General features: G+C 37.2%; 2 protein-coding genes across 2 annotated transcripts; both read left to right on the top strand.

Annotated features, from left to right (window-relative positions):
* Positions 1 to 6,847: 6,847 nt before the first annotated feature.
* LOC140799023 (ethylene-responsive transcription factor CRF1-like) lies at positions 6,848 to 8,343 on the top strand. The gene is made up of 2 exons (XM_073153124.1): positions 6,848 to 6,988; positions 7,152 to 8,343. The coding sequence occupies exon 2, from the start codon at positions 7,174 to 7,176 to the stop codon at positions 8,161 to 8,163; it is 990 nt and encodes a 329-aa protein (XP_073009225.1). The 5' UTR covers positions 6,848 to 6,988; positions 7,152 to 7,173; the 3' UTR covers positions 8,164 to 8,343.
* Positions 8,344 to 10,389: 2,046 nt separating this feature from the next.
* On the top strand, positions 10,390 to 17,101 carry LOC140780558 (small RNA degrading nuclease 1-like). The gene is made up of 13 exons (XM_073126191.1): positions 10,390 to 10,542; positions 10,621 to 10,800; positions 10,901 to 10,990; positions 12,304 to 12,372; positions 13,281 to 13,421; positions 13,593 to 13,709; positions 13,795 to 13,864; positions 14,008 to 14,108; positions 14,991 to 15,122; positions 15,185 to 15,292; positions 15,368 to 15,472; positions 15,932 to 16,501; positions 16,589 to 17,101. Exons 1-12 carry the CDS (start codon positions 10,510 to 10,512, stop codon positions 16,253 to 16,255), a joined length of 1,470 nt encoding a protein of 489 aa, XP_072982292.1. The 5' UTR covers positions 10,390 to 10,509; the 3' UTR covers positions 16,256 to 16,501; positions 16,589 to 17,101.
* Positions 17,102 to 18,784: the final 1,683 nt, after the last annotated feature.

Raw genomic sequence — 18,784 nt, 5'->3', positions numbered from 1 at the left:
TAATTTTTATCCCAAGTATTGGATCTCCATGTCTCAAGCAAAAAATTCAGTTGCCTTACATCACATTCTGATATAATGTAGAAGTTATTTAATTAATCCGACTACTTCAGCAGACCTGCTACTGCGAGTGTTAATTAAAAGGTAGAACGTTAGGCTGTAGTTTAAGACATGTTGAAACATTACCTTCACAATTTAATTTTGCTATTTGCGGTGTAGTAACTAATCAAATCAAGTTTAATTCTGCAACAAGTTTTAAGCAGATTTGGATGGTTAGAACTGAAACTATATATTCATGCCACAGTGTATGCAAGCAGTAGTAGCACATCTTCGATCTTTCAGGTAATGCAAGGAGACGAGTTCAAATTCTAGCTTGTTCGATTCATAGAGGGTCGGCTACACGGTTCGCAAATAAAAGTTGGCCGTCCTACAATGGCATCTTAATGGTGCCTTTTTTTTCTTCGTATTTAGTAACTTTATGATATATAGATAATGATCTTTAGGTATAACGTACGCTATAATTCTTGATTGTTATGTATATAGGAATGCTTCATATATGCTTCTTTCTGCAAATCAAATAACTTAGATTACGGTTGTTCCCGGTAGATTATTAGCTACAAGTGAAGACAACCATGAAATATTAATATTGCTTACATACATCATTACGAGGATTTCGACGTTCGATTAAGCTCTCTTCTTGGGCCAACTTGGGATTTGGTCATGTCTAGTGCTTGTAGATTTGGCTCCAAAAATCCCCTGTGCCATGCTGCTCAGCTGTTAGTCTGGAGAACACAACGATTAGAAGAAGTATAATATGAATTAACCTTTAATCTAAAGGAGGTCTCCTTTGATTAATTAGATCCATTTTGTTGCCCATAATATGAATTTAATACTATTGCATTTAGAATAGATGGACCCATGTCCTGTTGTATTACTAGTTAGTACCCCATTACGCATTGTCCTACTGAAGAATCTCAAATCTACAATATAAAAACCCCTTGCTTCAAAAGCCTAGGTATATATAATACCCATCTCATTAAAATGAGCAAGAGCTGGACTTGTAGGGTGGTTGGTATACTTCTTTCTTTCTTGGGACATAGGGTAGGTGATTTAGTTAGAGGGAATAGTTTGTTGTACTTGCAAGTGATTTGGAACTTTGGCTTGTAACGAGGACAAGAATAGAACCACGAAGCTGGCTACCATAAAGGATCCCAGTGGATGATGATGTGGCCCTTGCTTGCTCTACACGTGGAAGGGCTCATGGGTTCGCTGGGATTGTTGTCTAAGTGTTTCATGCATCTTTTTGGTGTACTATGTACGGTGATATCATTTTAATTGCTGAAAAGAATGTGCACTATTGTAGCAAACTCTTGTGGGTGTTTGTTGTCTGGTCTCAAAGATGAGAACCATGCTTGCATGTTTTATGGTTGTTTGTTTGGTCCTTCGTGAATTATTGTTGTTGGACAAAACCACTTCGATCGAACCCGAAATTGGAGAATTATTAATTTCCTGATAAGATGCAAAAGTTGTCAAATCTCTTTTGTTATTTTTTGTTGTGCAAAATGCCCAAATGGGTGAAGGACGTGTAAGCAAGACCTTCACCCCCAAATGCCACAAATGGGAATAGTGAAAGAAAACCAATACAAAGCTTGAGAAAAACTTCAAATAGATGTTAATGGTGATAGAATAGCACTAACCAAAATCTAATCACGGATTAACACCCTAATGCAAGCAATCACCAACAATGAAACAATGTAGACAATAGAGAGAGAGAGATAAAATTTACGTGGTTCGGCGATGTGCCTATGTCCACGGGCAGAGCAATTTTTTTTACTATACAAATTCCTCACTTACAAAAAGTTTAACAACTCTAATCACTCTTAATACAATGGTGGCTCAACCCTCATAAATATTTTTTCAACTAACCAGCCATAAAAACACTATTTAGTATTTATTGTCAGGTTCAAATTTGAAAATTTTTCTCGTCGCGTTCGAACGCCCTCGGTATAGTAGAACCAAAGAGCGTTCAAACGCAAGAGGGGGCCGTTCGAACGCCTACAGAAACAACTGCTCTCGGGTTGGCCCGCGTTCGAACGCGGCTGGGCCATTCGAATGCATGCATCAAAGACAGCTATCTGTCTGGAACTCGTGTTCGAACGCCCCCAGGGCTCGTTCGAACGCCCCCAGGGCTCGTTCGAACGCGCGACACAGAAATACTGATACATACTGAAAATTTGCTGAAACTAAATTTGAGCCAATTTTTAATATTTTTATTGTCTTAAAGTACGGATTGCTTTTACAACTAATTTTGAAAGACAAAAGGATGTATTTAATTTCAGAAATTTCATTTCTATTATTGATGGACACGTTTATAGATTTAACCTATATAGTTACAAATGTGTTGAAACATTGATATTGTAGAGCCAAGTCATCCACAAAGTAAATTAATTGATTGTGTGAGTGCCAGTAGCATTTCCAGTGTTGCTCGGGGGTTTTTTTTTTTTCATCTCCCGATGTCAGGCATCCTTTATTTTCTTTTTTTCACCTCTAGTTAATTTGACTAGATAGAGGGAAGGGGTCTCTCTCTTCTATTATTTAATTTCAGAAATTTCATTCTATTATTTCCAACGAAGGTATTCAAGTTGGCTGCCTCTCCTCTTTCTTTCGGTTCTAGCATAGGAGGCACTTCCTCCTCCCTCACATTGAATTCCGACATCAAGAGACTTTTGCCATGTCGTTGCATTCTTCTTTGGCTCCTCCATATAATCGTCTTTGCCTAGTGTTGTTGGTTGGCTGTTTCTTTTATCCAACTAATTTGTTGTTTGTGGTTTTTCGGCACCTGACCTTTTATCCTAACTTCCTTTAGATTCACATATGATCATGGTGTCTGAGCCAATAAAGATCATGATAAAGACATTAGACATTAAAACATTTGCGCCTACGTTTTCATTTGGCTTATGCCTTCTGTTATCTTTTGTATGTCCTTGACGTTTAATGCTTATTTTGCAGCTTGTGTAGCCAAGTCTAATGTGTTAGATTGTATTATATATTGCTGGTTGTATTTAAATGAATTTTTTCACCAGCTAGCTTTCCTTTAAAAAAAGAAAAAAAAAACACCAACAAAATGGCATAAGTTTAGATATTAGTTACATAACAGTAGTGCTCTCTTGCTTTATGGATTTTTGACTTAAATTCTCGGTACATTATACTTTTCAGTTATTGTACCCGTGCACTTATTAAAAGGTCTTTCTCTCTACACATGGCCTATTAAGAGATAAGAAGATGAATCCATGTGCTAGCCTCTGAGCATAGCTAGTGATTCTAAACTCCCTAAACTAACCCACTAATTCCCACAAGCATTCCGCACAAAAAGAGGTTAATTTGATAGATATATTAAAGTAATACAATAGGAGGTGAAACTAGAGCAACTCAAGAGTTGTTCAGGTTTTACTTTGCTTAAAGTTCTTCACTAATAAAAGGAAGAGAATTCAAATATTTCATATATTAACGAAGAGGATTGATATCTTATCCAGAAGCAAAAGAAAAGTAAAATTATATTATAGATATAAGGCCCACGTTTCTATGGAGAGTAGTACATAAAAATAATTCCTTCTTGGTACTTGGGATTAAATTTTAGCATGGGAGCTAGCTGATTAAGCCACCTCAAAGCCAATCATGTATCGTAATCTGGTGCTCAAGGGCTAGCTTTGCATTACCCTTCACAGATCTATTCACTGTCTGCATTAATTAGGTGTATTATGATAGGCTCAAGTGCATTAATTAGTGCAGGGATGATTGAGAAATCTTTGAGAACTGCAACAACTCTAATTGTTTAATGTTATGTAATTCAATTAAAAGAGACCAAGAAAGAATACATTGTGTTTCGCAAAATAATTAGTCATCCACTATCTACATACAACTATCCAGTATCTTGTTTTCAGGAGGAGGATAATCCATACCCACTACTTCATTTGTGAGTACAAATTAAATAAATAACAACCTCTCACTAAAACAAGCCATATCTAAGAAAAGAAGAGTGAATACATGGATGAGGTTTTGGACTTCCCAATGGCAGATACGTTAGAAGTCCAGAAAAGATGGAACTAGGTTTTGTACCTTAGCTGAACAAGAGACCAAAGGCTTGATGCTCCAACAACTCATCCTTAATATGTCTCTTAGGGACTCGTTCCAATGATCAAGCACTTGAGCATAAATCCAAACAAAGTTTTGCCCCCACTAAGGCATGGTCATACATGGCCTCTACCCAACCATTTTGTCGAGCCTTAGTGATTTGCCTCATCTGTCATTTTGTGGCTGGCCTCCTGCATCACTTCATTTTTGGCATCTTAATAGTTTTATAGTATTAGTTGGTGTTGGTATATATAATGGATTTGGCCATTCCCATGTACATACACACCATTCCATGAGTTGAAATCTCCCAGGGCTGTCATTAGTTTATGTTTGTAAGTTGGATCACTTGTTGCTTTTACTTCCCTACGTTTAGTGTTAATTTTTGAGTTTTTGACTATTTTGAGTCTGCCATAAATATAAGATTAGGTGCCATACTCTAAGTCATCGATTTATATAAAAATTTCAAAGCCTCTAAAAAAATTTATCTCTAATAGGAAGAAATTTTTATATAAATCTCTTTCTAGTTCGACAAATTTCAAATATAAATCATTGAACTAAAAACAACTTACATATATAGAAATTTATCTCTAGGACTTACCAACATTTTAACTTATTTTAAAAGTTGCTAACAAGAGTTTTGCTAAATATAAGTTTTGAAATATACTAAACACACAAAATAAATATGTAAGAATATATTCAAGTTGCTGATTGAGTTTTGTTGAATTTATTTAAGTTTCAAAGTGCAGTAGACATATAAAATAAATACACGGAGGGATAGTTTGGTCAAAAACTCATTAGTTTCAACTTAAATTTACTAAAACCAAGATAACATCAAAAGAAATCCAAGTTAAATAATGACATCCTATCAAGTAAATGATATATATATATAAATATATATCTTAACAACAAGGCCGTACGCAACGATTCCTTAAACAAATGAACTTTCTTGATTTCAGTAGGTTTTGGGGTGCATGCTGCATGTTTTTACTATATATCTGACCGTTGGGAAAGTCCCAATGCTTACTAAATGACTAGTAATAAAGGATCACAAACCCTTGTTAATTACTACACTACCACAAATTATCCCTTTCGTTACTCTCTTTAGGCAAGCGAGGTCTCAAAAGGAGGTCATGCACCAAGCTGTTTCATTTGCCAAAGAACATCTCAATCCAACACTACCAATTGACAAAGAGCCGGGAAACAAAACGGCCCAATCTAATTACGAAACAGCCACCAATAATCGGATGACACGTCGACAGATGAGATGTGGAGAGAGAAACAAACGACAGGCGGCTTCCTTTGTACTATGCGTCGTTTCAAGCGACACTCACTCTACTTCACCAAAGCAACTAAACAATTCTCCTGCCCGCAGTGGGCCATCCCTAATCTGGCCCAGGCCCACTTACTCTCGGTCAACTAATATTATTTTATTTTAGAAATACTTCACGACTATTTTGGAAACGTCAGCTGCCGCCTCATAGATCCAGCGAAAAAATGCTGGACCAGTTAACATTTTTGCAGTACAATTATAGCGCTAAAGGTATTGGCGTTTTACTTAGCAAATATAACGCTGATCTTATTAATGCTTAATCTGTTCCGCGTGAATGTATCGGTACTCTTTCGCTCGTTCTACGTGAACTTTCTGACCAGGCGGCTTTCAGTATTACTAGCATATTCAACGCGTTTACCATATACATAATATAGCAAGGATAAAAATGTAAAAATATCTTTCTTTTTGTTTTACAATTTCACCCCTTCCGTATCTTGATACATCAACTATGTACACAATTTATATGGCGGGATATTTTAGAAAAAATATTAATTTTTTAGCAAGTATTATCATATATCACTCTATTATTGGCTTAATTAAGTGGGTCGGAGAAGATAAATAAAGTAGATCACATTGGACGGCTAAGAAATATGTGATACACTCTGTGTGAGTCTGTGATACCTTAAGAATGATATAGTTACAAATATGGTGTATAATTTACTCGGGAGATGATACAAAAACACGACTAGATGCACAATTTTTCGAATTTAGTTGAGACTATTTTCACACGGATTTTGAGGGCATTCTCACGGTGAAATTACAGAAATACCAAAGTTATATTAAAATAAAATAATAGGTAGCATTTGTTTGTTGTCATTATTGACGAGTTTATTAATAATTGACTTTGCTATGCTAAAATTATTTATATGCCTAGAAAAGAGATGTCATGAAATTGAGAAATTCTAACTGTTGCACTGGTGGCACTCAAATTAGCCATGCTAATATTTTCAGCAATAAAATAAATATTATCTTACTGTGATCAGTTGTAAATCAATATTCACCATTTCCAACAATCCATAAAATCATTTATTTCTATTTGGATTTGCATTTATTTTGTCTTCATTCATCAAATTCATTCGAGCTCTAAATTTTAAATATTATTACTGGATGATCTGATTTTTCCCTTTTCTTTCCTCATTTTTTAATTTTCAGGAAATTTAAAGAAAATGGGAAATTAGAGGGGCAAAATCGACAAACGGAAAAAAAATCTTGTGCGGAGGCAAAAATTGGGAATTAATTAATCCCATTGGGTTTCGAGTTTTCCCAAATCGGCTGTTGGGATCCTATAAAACAGCAACTCCTCTTCCACTCCCCCTATCTCTCTCTTTCACTCCCTGAAGCTCTGCCTTTTTTTATATTTTTAAACTCTATCTGCGCTCTCTGCTCTTTATCCTCCTCCTGAATACGGAGAGCCACACTATACTCCAAGTCTCGTGTGACAGTGGTGCGGAAAGCGCTCTCCCCCTCCTCTGCCATAATCGTACCACTGCCATCTCCACTACCCTTGTCTCCTCTCTTTCTCTTATTAAGGTAACCATTCCATCTCTCTCTCTGTGTCTCTCTCTTTCTCTATAGTTTCCTCGAAATTTCTTTCTCGATTAGAAGGAGCCGTATGAGGATACCGTTCTGTTGTGTACTAGAAATTCCTATTTTGTCATTTGGGTAAAAGTTTGTGTCTTTTTTGTGAAAATAGGGGAAGGCGTGAAGCAGATGATATGGAGGACGAGATGTTCATGATGCAAATCAAGCGGACCGAGCACGTTGATGTGACGGCCAAGCCGCTCTTCCCGCGCTCCCGCCAGCGCTCTGGACACCCAACCAGTGAGCTCAGCAAGCCGAGGACGGTCAGGATATTCTGCGACGACAACGACGCCACCGACTCCTCCGGCGACGAGGCCGACTGCTCATCCGCCCACCGGCGCCGCGTCTGCCGGTACGTCCAGGAGATCCGCCTGGAGGCGCGCCCTTCTAAGGGGAAATCCCGGAAGGCGCCCGGGGTTGGAAGCGGGGTGAAGCGGAAGGCGTCCGACGTGGCGGAGGCGGACGGTGGAGGGGCCCCGCGATTCCGCGGGGTGCGAAGGCGGCCGTGGGGTAAGTACGCAGCGGAGATCCGCGACCCTTCTCGCCGTATTCGCGTCTGGCTCGGCACCTTCAACACCGCCGAGGAGGCGGCGAAGGTCTACGACTCCGCGGCCATCAAATTCCGTGGCCCTGCAGCCGCCACCAACTTCTCCAACCCTGCCACCACGGTCGAAACCCCTGGGCCGCCGCCGAGGAATCTCTCCGACACTAACCTCTCCTCGTCCGGCAGTTACGACTCCGCCGAGGAATCCCACAACCTCTCCTCGCCCACCTCCGTCCTCCGAACCTTCCCCTCCGTCGCTGCCTCCGATGAACCTGGCGACGAACCTCAAAAGGAAACGGGTGAGAACGGAGGTAATCTCACCCCGGATGACGTTCTACCGGACGACTTGAGTGCTTTCTTCGACGGCGTGCCACTTTATGACGATTTTCTCAACTTGGACCTCTCCGAGCCGATGATTTTTGAAGACCCAAAGCAGCTCGGCTTCCTTGGCGAGGAGCTCAACGACGCGGTGCTCGGCTCGCGGCTCGACCTCGGCAGCTCGACGTGGCAAGTTGACGTGGAAGACTATTTCCAGGATATCGGAGATTTATTCCCGATTGATCCACTCACCGGCTTTTAATGTGAACTCGGCGCATGTCCGCCGGACGCCGATTTATTCGGCCGATTTTGTAGCGGCGGAGAGGAATCGAGACTTCCCCCGCCTTTTTCGCTTTTATTCTCCTTTTATGTTATATTTTTTATTTTATTTGTAGTGTTTTCCCCTTAAATATCTCCCATCCTTCAAAGATTTTTCTTTTAACTGTGGCTTTTGACTGCGATCATACGTGGCGCCTGCTTGTATGGGAACATGGCATGACTGAGAAGAAGGTCGACACGTGTACAAATTTCAGAGGCCTTGTTGGCGTTACTCGGGGCTTCTCAGGCTGCTTTCCTTTAGAGGCTTTTTGGTTGCCACGAGGTGTATCAGTTTCGTATCGAGGGCTTTTTATCCTTTAGGACCGGAATGGGTCCATTAGGCCTGATCGAAATGAGGCCCACTCAAAGAGGCCAGCCTGTAAAAGGATGGGGATTAGTTAATAATGTACCTTAACTACTGGTGATGACTAGGATATTCCTACATTACTACATTGCTGGTGTTAATACTTTGTATGAGTATTATATTCTACTACATGAAATCCAAGTGCATTATGAGGTAAAGCATGGGTCTCACTAAAGCTGGCGTGGCTTGTTGGGACAAAAGCTGGCTTTAGTAGGTATTTGTGTTTGGTTCAAACTGTCAGGCAAAGAGGAAATCAGTGGGGGCGTGGCTGCGAAATTCTCTCTTTGGGGGGAGACTTTATTGACTAACCCAGATTACTATGGGAGGGTTTGGATGCAAAATCTCCATATTTATTTATTACAATAAAGTATTGATGGACCCCTTTGGACTTATATGATTGCAACCTAGTGGATTGAAAGAGCCAGTGATCATCTATATCCATGAAACGGGCCTAAAGAGCCATCTGCGCAATTCGGAGTACAAGTACAGCAAGACTTGGGAGAGGTATAGCTCAACTGCTATTCTGGAGTTGTCCATTATTATTATTATTATTATTATTATTATTATTATTATTATTATCATGATCATTTATTATATATGATTTGGACTTTTGGGTGCCTTTATTTTTTTTTTTCTCTCTTTTTTTCTATAGATCAAATGGTTTTATAAGTTACACAGGTGGCTAATCTTTTATATTCATAGATTAGGCATCTGAGTAATCCTCCTAAAAAATGAATATCAGTAGTCTAACTCTAAATGTGTTTATAAGTAGAAAGTTGGTTCAATTGGGAATAGTTGGGTAATATAAACATGAACATAAACATTTTACTGAACAAGTTAGACGAATCTATTTTGAGTAAGGAATCGATTATTTGTAAAAAAAATTTATCTATGGTATAATACCTCTATGCTAAAAAAAGTGATTCTAGTATGTATGATTATCTGTATCTATATAAGAACACTCCTATAAGTAGAGGTGTTAAAATAAATGAGTGCCTCGAGCTTGGCTCAATTAGATTTGAGCTAAGTCGAGCCTAAGCCTTATTTTAGGGTTTGATAGGCTCAGCTCAAATATTATACATATATTAATTCATAGTATATATAAATATATTTATAATAATTGGATTTTGATCCAATGGCTCCTATAATCCTATCACTATCTAACTCTAACCCTATATTTAATAAAATCCTCCAACAAACCCAAGTACCCAATAATTTTCTACTCTTTCCCCATCAATCAGCTCCTACTCCTCCGACCTCCTCCGTGGACGTCAACCTCCTCTTCCTTCAGTTTCTCATCCTCATCCTCTTGCTCCTTCACCTTCTCATCCAAGTTTAGACCGAGGCTTAACTCTAGTTGAACTAACCTGAACCTAAATATAAAACTAAGCTTGAAATTAATTTTAAATCAAGCTTAAGCTAGAGCCGAATTTACACCTCCTTATAAGAGAGGAGCTCTTATCATCGTTGAATATAGAACCACGAGTAGGACCGGGTTAGATAAGTTAACTCGTTTATAACTTGAATTTGATTATATCAAACTCAAATCCGTTTAAAGACTTTGAGTTCATGTGGAGTCACACCGAGTCGGCTAAAATACTCAGACTCAGCCCATATAGCCCAATATTATAAATTCTTGGGCTCGATCCAGTCCTGGCTCGATGTTTTCTAGATGGCCCGGGGTCGGATGGGCTTCTTGGTCTGCTTTACTTCCGAGCTCAACCCGGTACAACTGTGCTGGTTTGGTTCTGACCGCATCCAATCTTAATAAGATCTGACCCTAAGCTTAGCCTTAGGTTCAGGGTTTCAGGGTTTATACTCACTCCTCTAATTTCTCTTCCATTCTCATCTCCTGAGAGCAAGAGGAAGGCGGGGAGGATAGACAAAGTTACCGGCGGCGATTGCAATCTTGTCTTGTCGCTTCAGATGGGGAAGTTGATTACTAACGCCGAGAAGGAGGTAACTCACTACCCCGCTCTCGTTGTTCTTCCGCTAAGACCAATCCGATCGTGGACTTGACCTAATCAATCGTGACAGGTTCTTGTCGAGATCGTGAGGTTTACCCAGAAGCAGCGATTAGAAGGAGCCGAAGGAGGATGGAAAGATTTCCTAACATGTCATGATAAGAAGTTTGGTGCTGGTTTAAGTGATCCGGTGAAGAGGTCTAGAGATATTTTGATTGCTTTTCTCAAAACATTCCCTCAGGATGTCCGAAAGGTAACTACTGCATTCTATTGGATTCAAATATTCTTCATTTAGTTTCTTTTTTGGATTTATTTTTTTACAGTGTTGAGAGTTGTTTGTTTCTTTGTTTTAGTATTTTGACAAAATGGTTAGACGTCATAATGACCGCAATGCCATTGAGCAATATATCAAAGAATTCCCTGACTTGGAATCTCCTGAACAGGTATACATTGGGCGTTCCTTTTTATTTTTTTGATTTACATTCTGAAAAGAAAAAAAATCACCTGTATATCTTATTGGAGGAACTGGAAGGTTGTTGTCATCTTGCTAATCGATCAAAAGTTTAAATTTCTGTAAAATAAATCAATTGTCTTTGCATACCAGGGAATCCTTCTGAGACAATTGCTTATTATCCTTCTTTTCTCCCCAAAGGAGGTGTAATCTTGGTTTTGACTTGGTCCTCAATTATTAAATGAGCACTTACTTTTGAGTATCTCGGGGCTGTTAATTCTTTATTTTTCATCATTCTGAGCTGCTTCGTTGCTTTCTATCTTTTTGTATAGCCAATCTATCTCTTCCCTTCAACATTGATACATTACCATTTTTTAAGCAGTACTGCTTGATCTCTGTATCATGTTCATATGCGACCATATTTTTCATTTAAGAAATCAAATTAAGCCTCCTTTAGGGTAACTTTATAATCTACAGTGTATGAGCCTCTGTTAGTTTCTATGTTTGAGAAAATTGGTAGCACGATACTAGGTTCCAAAAAGATCTATTTTAGAAGAAATATCTCTCACAAATCAAGCTATTGCTAGGTCAGATCTTGTTTGGACTCTGAACTCTGGATATGTAGAATGTCCAATTTAAGATTATTAGTAGAGGTACAATGATGGTTACGTGGTTGACATAATGCAATTGAATGTTCATAATATGTAAATTTTAATTGCTTCAGTACAATAGGTTGGGAGTTTAACATAGTCTATTTATATGGGCTAGAGATGCTACCATTTTCTATTCTCATTATTAAGAATCATTGTTCTGTACTACAGAAAAGTGTTATGAAAATTTTGAAATCTGAAAGCATGAAACTTGCTGCTTTAGAGAGAATTATATCTGACACATCTTTGTGCTGCCATATTTTTAGCTATCATAGAGCTGAACTTATCTAGTACATTACTTCATATGGAAAATTACAATCAGATGTTAAAATGATGGATTGTTAGATGAACCTGACATTTTTCTTTCATAAGTCATAATAAAACATGGATCTAATTGCAAGATGACACCAGTTATGCCGTCAGGCGATATGACACAAACTATGCTAGCAACTTCCTGGCATGGTTTCACTGAACCCTTTGTTTTTAGGGCAGAATAGATTTTGGAGGTCAATGGGGCCCGTAATTTGCATACCTGCTCTTTGATGACTTTTTCTCTTCTTTTTTTTCTCAGATCCATGATATAATTAGCTCTTTGTTATTTTGCATTCATAAAATTATGGACCACTGCTATTGACCTTTTCTTGTGGAACTGCAGAGGCTGGTGCATTTGACAATGGAACACCCACATTACATACAATATTACTCTTTTCCATCCCACAATGAGGTCTATCTGTATATTCTAAGTTTATTACATTTAATTTGTTAGAGTTCCTCGTTTTCATATTTGAACTGCGAGCCATTGCCCTTTAGTTTGTCTCAGTCCAGAATGCTTATGTCTCTAATTTGTTTGGTAATAGTTTGATTATCATTCTCTTCTCCCATATGCTGGGAGCATTATCAAATTCCACTACAGAAACAACTTTTGTGTAACTGCATAGCTAATCATAATCGCTTCAGTTGTGATCCATAAAACTCACATGTCAAGAATATGATTAAGTTTTATTGAGGAGGCTTTTGAATATGCTTTTTTTGTGCAACCATAAGCTCTCATGGTTGAATAGTTACACATGAAGCACAATAGCACTGTTCAAAATAAAGACAAATGGTGAATAATCATTTAAGGTAACCTTCTTAAAAAAAATAAAATCTTCAAACTTCTAATTGTACTTTGGGCTGTCAAAATAATCAAGTCGGCTTGAGCTTGGCTCGTATTTGAAACGACCAAAGCTTGATCAATTGAATTAGACTCAAATTTAATTTCAGCACCAGCCAACTTAGCTTAATATATAAATATAGACAATGAATAAAGAAATAACTTTTATGTATATTATGGTAAATAAGATTTAGTTTTGGTTACATATTTGATTTGATTTTACAATGTATAGACCACCCAAGAATCAATTAAGCTGGATTGAAGCTTAATTCAGGTCAAGCTTGGTCCTTTGGCTTAGGCTTGAAATTAATTTCAATCCAAGCTTGGACAAACCTCGTCTTGGTTACACCTCTAACTATAGTGAACTTTAAGCCCCGGGAATAACTTGTGTTGTTACACTAGTATGAGCTTTGTTTAATGTTTTCTTGATCATCATAGCCTGATACACCTTTTGAAATTTATATAATGCAATTTGGTAGGGGTGGAAAGTAATGCCTCTAGGTAAAATATCTGAGGCAATGAACACGAAAGCCATGGTCTCTGTTGATTGTGAGATGGTCCTTTGCCAAGATGGCACTGAAGCAGTGGTCAGAATATGCATAGTGGACCGTGATTTGGAGGTATATTGAACATAGCATTAAAAATGACTTTTTTATGACAATGTGAGACAACTCTGACTAATTCCAACTCTATAGTCTATGTGATGCTTTTCAAAATTAGGTTTAAGTACATTTGTTTATGTAACTTCTCTCCTCCCTTGGTCAAAATTTTAGTGGGGCTATTACTTTCAGGTCAAACTGGATAAGCTTGTCAACCCCAATAAAGCTGTTTCTGACTATCGAACACACATAACTGGTGTATCTGCTAAAGATTTGGAGGGTGTTACTTGTTCATTAGCTGACGTTCAGGTATTTCATTTTCTTCTTGTTTGGTCAGGTACTCTTGAATCTTTATATGCTGTAGTTAATAGGTTCTTTTTATTTTTCTCTCCAGAAATCCTTGAGGAAGCTCTTATCAAATGGAACTATCTTGATTGGCCACAGTTTATTTAATGATTTACTTGGTTTGTAGGCGATGCAAATTAGTCCATTTCTTTTAACCTATCCATCTATTTGATTCTTTTAGTAGTTCCTATACTTAGTTTGGTGTTCTTTGTAATCATTGAAGTTTCTTGTGATTCAACTTCCTTTTTCTTTCTTTCGACAGCACTAAAATTTGATCACCTGCGAGTCATTGACACATCATACATATTTAAGTACAAAGATTTACCTACTGGAGCATCACCTTCGTTAAACAACTTATGCAAGGTAAATTTCAAAATATAATCTCTTTTTCTGTTCATTTAGATTTTAGTTGTTTCAGTGTCATGGTAGAGTAGCATGCATTCTGTTTGCAATATCTTCCTTCTGTATGTTATCAACTTATCATCATCAATTTAGTAGTTCTGTTCATATATTATACTTGAGATGGTAACCTGCAGGCTGACAAATGCCACTCATGTTGCCTCTTCTTGAGTCACTTAAGGTGCATGATTGCCTTCCTTGTAACAGCTTTTATGGCTTTAACTATGGTTCTCCTAGTAGGCTGATGTTTACAAGCAGAAACTAAAACATTGAAACCATTGACTGGATGCTAGGATGATCGTCAGTATTTCAGTTTTAGAAACATAGATCAAGCACAAGCTTCTTGATAAGGAACTAAAACAAGCCTTATCTTCGTAATACTATGTTAACCGTTCGCTCCATTTATTTGTCAGTGTCAGAACACATACAATCCTCCTTTTACCGATTTTTAAGCATTTTAAACTCAAGGTGACAGTATAAAACTTTTATGTTTATTAGGGGTCAGTGTGAAAATATTCTTCAAAATTATAGTACCACAAGGTTTCATCCAAATTCTTGTAATAGAATGATAAGATTTGCAAGTTAAATGGAACATTTGCTACTAGAAGTTGAAAATTTAAGTTTATAAACCATCTGATATCCATTTGAAACCTCACTTGCCTTGTCTTTTCTTGTTTTTACCAAAGATACTTCTGATAAGAACTAACCACAAAGAATATTTGGACAAATTTTTGTCACACTTTAAAATCTCATTGACACTTTAAATGGATTTTTAAGGATTTACATATTGATCTCTATGGATAAAGTAGTGACCTTATCCTCATGTTGGTTCCGTTATTTTGGCAGTCTGTGTTGGGGTTTTCTGTTCGAGAGGAAGGTGAACCACACAATTGTTTAAATGATGCACACGCTGCAATGAAGTTGGTCCTTGCTAAGCTGGAACAGGGATTTGATGATCCTATTGAAGTTGCACGCAATGTGTGTAAGAACTTTAATAAGTGCTAATTTTGAGAGCATTTACTTATCCTTTTATTTTTCAGGTACCTAAATCTGATCTGGCAAAACTGCTTCTTCACAAAATACCAGTTGATGTATCTTGTCAGGAACTATTGAATATATTTCCAGAAGAATTAAGTGTTGATATCAAGGTGTTATTTGTGCTTTTTCTCTTCCTTGGGTATGTGATTGTGTCTACAGAAATCTAATGAATTCTTCTTCTTTAGGCTGACATAAGAGTACGAGGTGAACGCTATTCCACATTTGTTGTCTTTAAAAATGCCATGGCAGCAGAAGAAGCTTTCAGAGTTCTAGATGGTAAAGAAAGCCAGGTATGGGATTGTCTCAAATTATGATATTACTTGTTCAAGGCAATTGATGTCTCTTGGGGCTTCCACCTTTATGTGCACAATTATTAGGGCTCTCTGAATTTAGAGGGCAACTGTAGTTTATCTTTTTTTCTGTTCAAACTTCGAGATTGAAATATTGATTGCTGCACTTTCTTGGGTTTTGGGCCTTTTGGCAGCAAGTTATTGTCTTAATGATTTAGGTTTTACATCTCAATTTATAAACTCCCACTTACTATACAACTTTCTAAGCTGGTGATGAACTGCCATGATGTAATTTTCTCCCACTTCTATCTCATGTTATTAGTTATTTATCTTTTTTTCCTCTAATAACCAGTTATCTTTTACTAAGAATGTAATTGAGATCCAAAATTTCTCTTAAATCCTATTCAAGGTCTTCATGCTTTTGCTAAGAAATTTCTTTCCTCATCTTTGTGCACTCAGGATTCCAGTGGTCGTCCCCAGAAGCAGGTCTTTTTGAAGCTTTGCAGTGAACGAACCACGAGCTTTTACATTCGCAAGATGGCAGCTGATATCCCGCTTAAGGAATCATCAAAAAAGAGATCAGTACAAGCTATCAACAATGGTTCAGAAGTCCAACAAGCGCATGATGGCGCTGATAATATGAAAAGGCAAAAAACATGTCTGCATCCATGTGATCATGTTAAAGAGATAGAGAAGTTGAAGCAGGAACTCCGCCAAAGAGAGGACGAAATATATCGTTTGCAAAAAATCCTCGCTGCCTTGTCCAGAAAACATGGTTTATGAAATGAAAGTATGGTTCAGATGCATCTCTCAGAAGCTTGTAATATTTTAGTTTTAAGTTATACAAACATCTCCATGAGCTTCAGATAAGCATCTCAAAATCAGAAGAAAGAAATGCGCACACTTGCCTCAGAAAAGTGTCTACTGCTGAATTGAGTTTAGAACAGGTGATGCAAGCAGCACGGAGTATTATAGCTACTAGATATCTCTTCCATTAAGAAGGTGGTGGATAGCAAGTCCAACTAATGGGTAAGGCGGTGCACATATCTTATATAGTTCATGATATGCACATCCATTCAAGTAAGAACAAGCTAAGAAACTATACTTGTACTGCAGGACTATGCTGGTGGTAAAGCTGCAGTGCAATGCATCTTATATGCTTGCATCTTCACAGTGTGTAGGCAAGTTTCTGAGATAGCTTCCATTATGGTAGGGTCACTGCAGAATGGAAAACTCTATGCAGGGATTCGTTGGGAGCACTCTGAACAGTCGGTTGGGAGTTAAAAAATTTGTACTTTGCCTGCAATGGCAGAATATATGAGCTCTGCATCACCAGCATATGATGGAAAAATGGGTCACACATAACTTGGGAATTTGTATTGTGGAACAGAATTCTCTCTCATTCATTCTGGTTACTGGATTGTGTTGATTAATACTGAGAGCCATAAGAACGCATTGATCAGAATCTATATTGATAGTTATTAGTGCATGAATCATTCTAGGTCCAGGAGTGGCCTGGACACCAATTTACATTTGTGAAACAGAATCGAGAACATGTTTGCAGAAGAAATTGTTTTAGAGGAATGGTAAAAGAAATAGAATTGCACACTTCTGTGTGCTGCTGATCGATTTGATTTGTTCGTCAGGCAGGCGATTAAACAGTGTTGAAGTCCCAAATTTTACAAAATTCTGGAATATGATCGATTTTTAGATCTGATTTCAACACCAAATTAAGCAAGTAAATGATTGAAAACATGTCATAAGGCATACGCAAGGATCTTGATGACTTCTTTGCATCACTTCTCTTACCGGCTTCCAGAGAAGCCAAAGAGATCCTGATTCAAAAGCTACGTGCATTAGAAGATGACCATTTAGTGGCACATAAGTTTAGTATTTAATGGAGTACCATGAACTAAACAACGACTACGTGTTATCATGGTCAATAATAGAAGGCCAATCTTGGTGGTCAAAGATATTAGCTGCTTGGCATCCTGTGATAGGGTGTCAAGTTGGATGTATGTTATTAAAATTTTACTTTAATGATTTTGCCAATCAATCACAGGCTGCCAATTACCCAACTACGCAAGGTTATCCGAATTTCTTATCATGATAGGCATAAAAATTCATTGATATAAGTAGGTCTCAGATTGATCGAGAAACTGAGAAACTATTCAATCAAAGAAAAAAAAGGAAATAAAGAAAAATAAAAGAAAGTGAGACACTATTTATATGATTTCTACATAACAAAGTCTCCCACTTTAATCTTTCATGGTGTGGAATGCTATGATCTACGTGAAAAACATTACTTCCCTCACGAAGATTCTCTCTCTATATTATTTTTTTATAAAAAAAATTAGAATTTTCAAGAATCATTTTATGAAAAAGAATAGGATATGAAACGATACTATTTTTTTAGGAAGAAAATAATCGGTCAACAGTAACTTAAAAATTTAAGCTGGTTGGAAAACCAATTGAACGTAAAGCGATGAACTAATCATATATATCATGTCGTATAAAGTGTGTATATATATATATATATATATATATATATATACTATAACTAAAACTCAATATGCTTTCAAGAAATGCTTATTATCAAAAAAATTTCACACATACACACCATAATAAAAGAAATTACTAATATACATAGAGAGAATAACAAGAGAAGGAGGTGACCCAACTTTTGTAGGGCATTGTTCCTAAAAAGAATACTTTTTTAGAGCATTAGAGGCTCTACTTTAGTGGCAGAGGAACAAATGAACGAATTTTTGTTTTATTGATAGCTAAGTATATGCTAGAGATAGGAGTTAAGTCTTTTTTTTCGCATAAGAAAATAAGCTATAAATGAATCAAATCATAAATCACAACGACTCAAAATAAGCGCACATAAACATAATTAAATTTAATTTTTTCATGAAAAAAATTTGTGCACAAGTGGATAAGCTGTTTACTACTACAATGTGGTGGTGGTTATAACAAATGAATATTAATAGTGGCTAATTTAGTGTAGCTACTATATGATCTCTGAATCTTTTAGCTCTGCTAATCTAAGCTTAATATCCAATTTATAAGAACCTTAGGATTTTAGGAGATATGAGAAGAGATTTAAAGTTGTATGTGAACACGAATTCTCTGGGGTGGCCCAGGGTGAGCACCAGGCTCATTATTGGCAGGCAGTCGGCAATTTAGGTAGGATTCTTGTCGTAGATAAATAAAGCCTAAAGTGAGGATTAGGTAACCAAAATCGATACTACTACCTTTTCTCGAGAAAATCTTAGTGACATATTTTAATTTGGAATGCCATAAATTTTC

This window comes from Typha latifolia, chromosome 1, assembly GCF_019914945.1.
Source record: "Typha latifolia isolate L0001 chromosome 1, TyphaL0001v2, whole genome shotgun sequence".
In the NCBI taxonomy this organism is placed as follows: Eukaryota; Viridiplantae; Streptophyta; class Magnoliopsida; order Poales; family Typhaceae; genus Typha; species Typha latifolia.
The sequence above is the reverse complement of the archived record's forward strand: the minus strand, read 5'-3'. Positions and strand labels throughout refer to the sequence as shown.

Excerpts from the sequence above, each read along its gene's own strand:
- LOC140799023 (XM_073153124.1), top strand. The coding sequence starts at position 7,174 with ATGGAGGACGAGATGTTCATGATGCAAATCAAGCGGACCGAGCACGTT.
- LOC140780558 (XM_073126191.1), top strand. The coding sequence starts at position 10,510 with ATGGGGAAGTTGATTACTAACGCCGAGAAGGAG. Across the intron at positions 13,865-14,007 it reads TTTATTTAATGATTTACTTG|CACTAAAATTTGATCACCTG; the intron begins GTTTGTAGGCGA and ends TTCTTTCGACAG. Across the intron at positions 15,293-15,367 it reads AATTAAGTGTTGATATCAAG|GCTGACATAAGAGTACGAGG; the intron begins GTGTTATTTGTG and ends CTTCTTCTTTAG.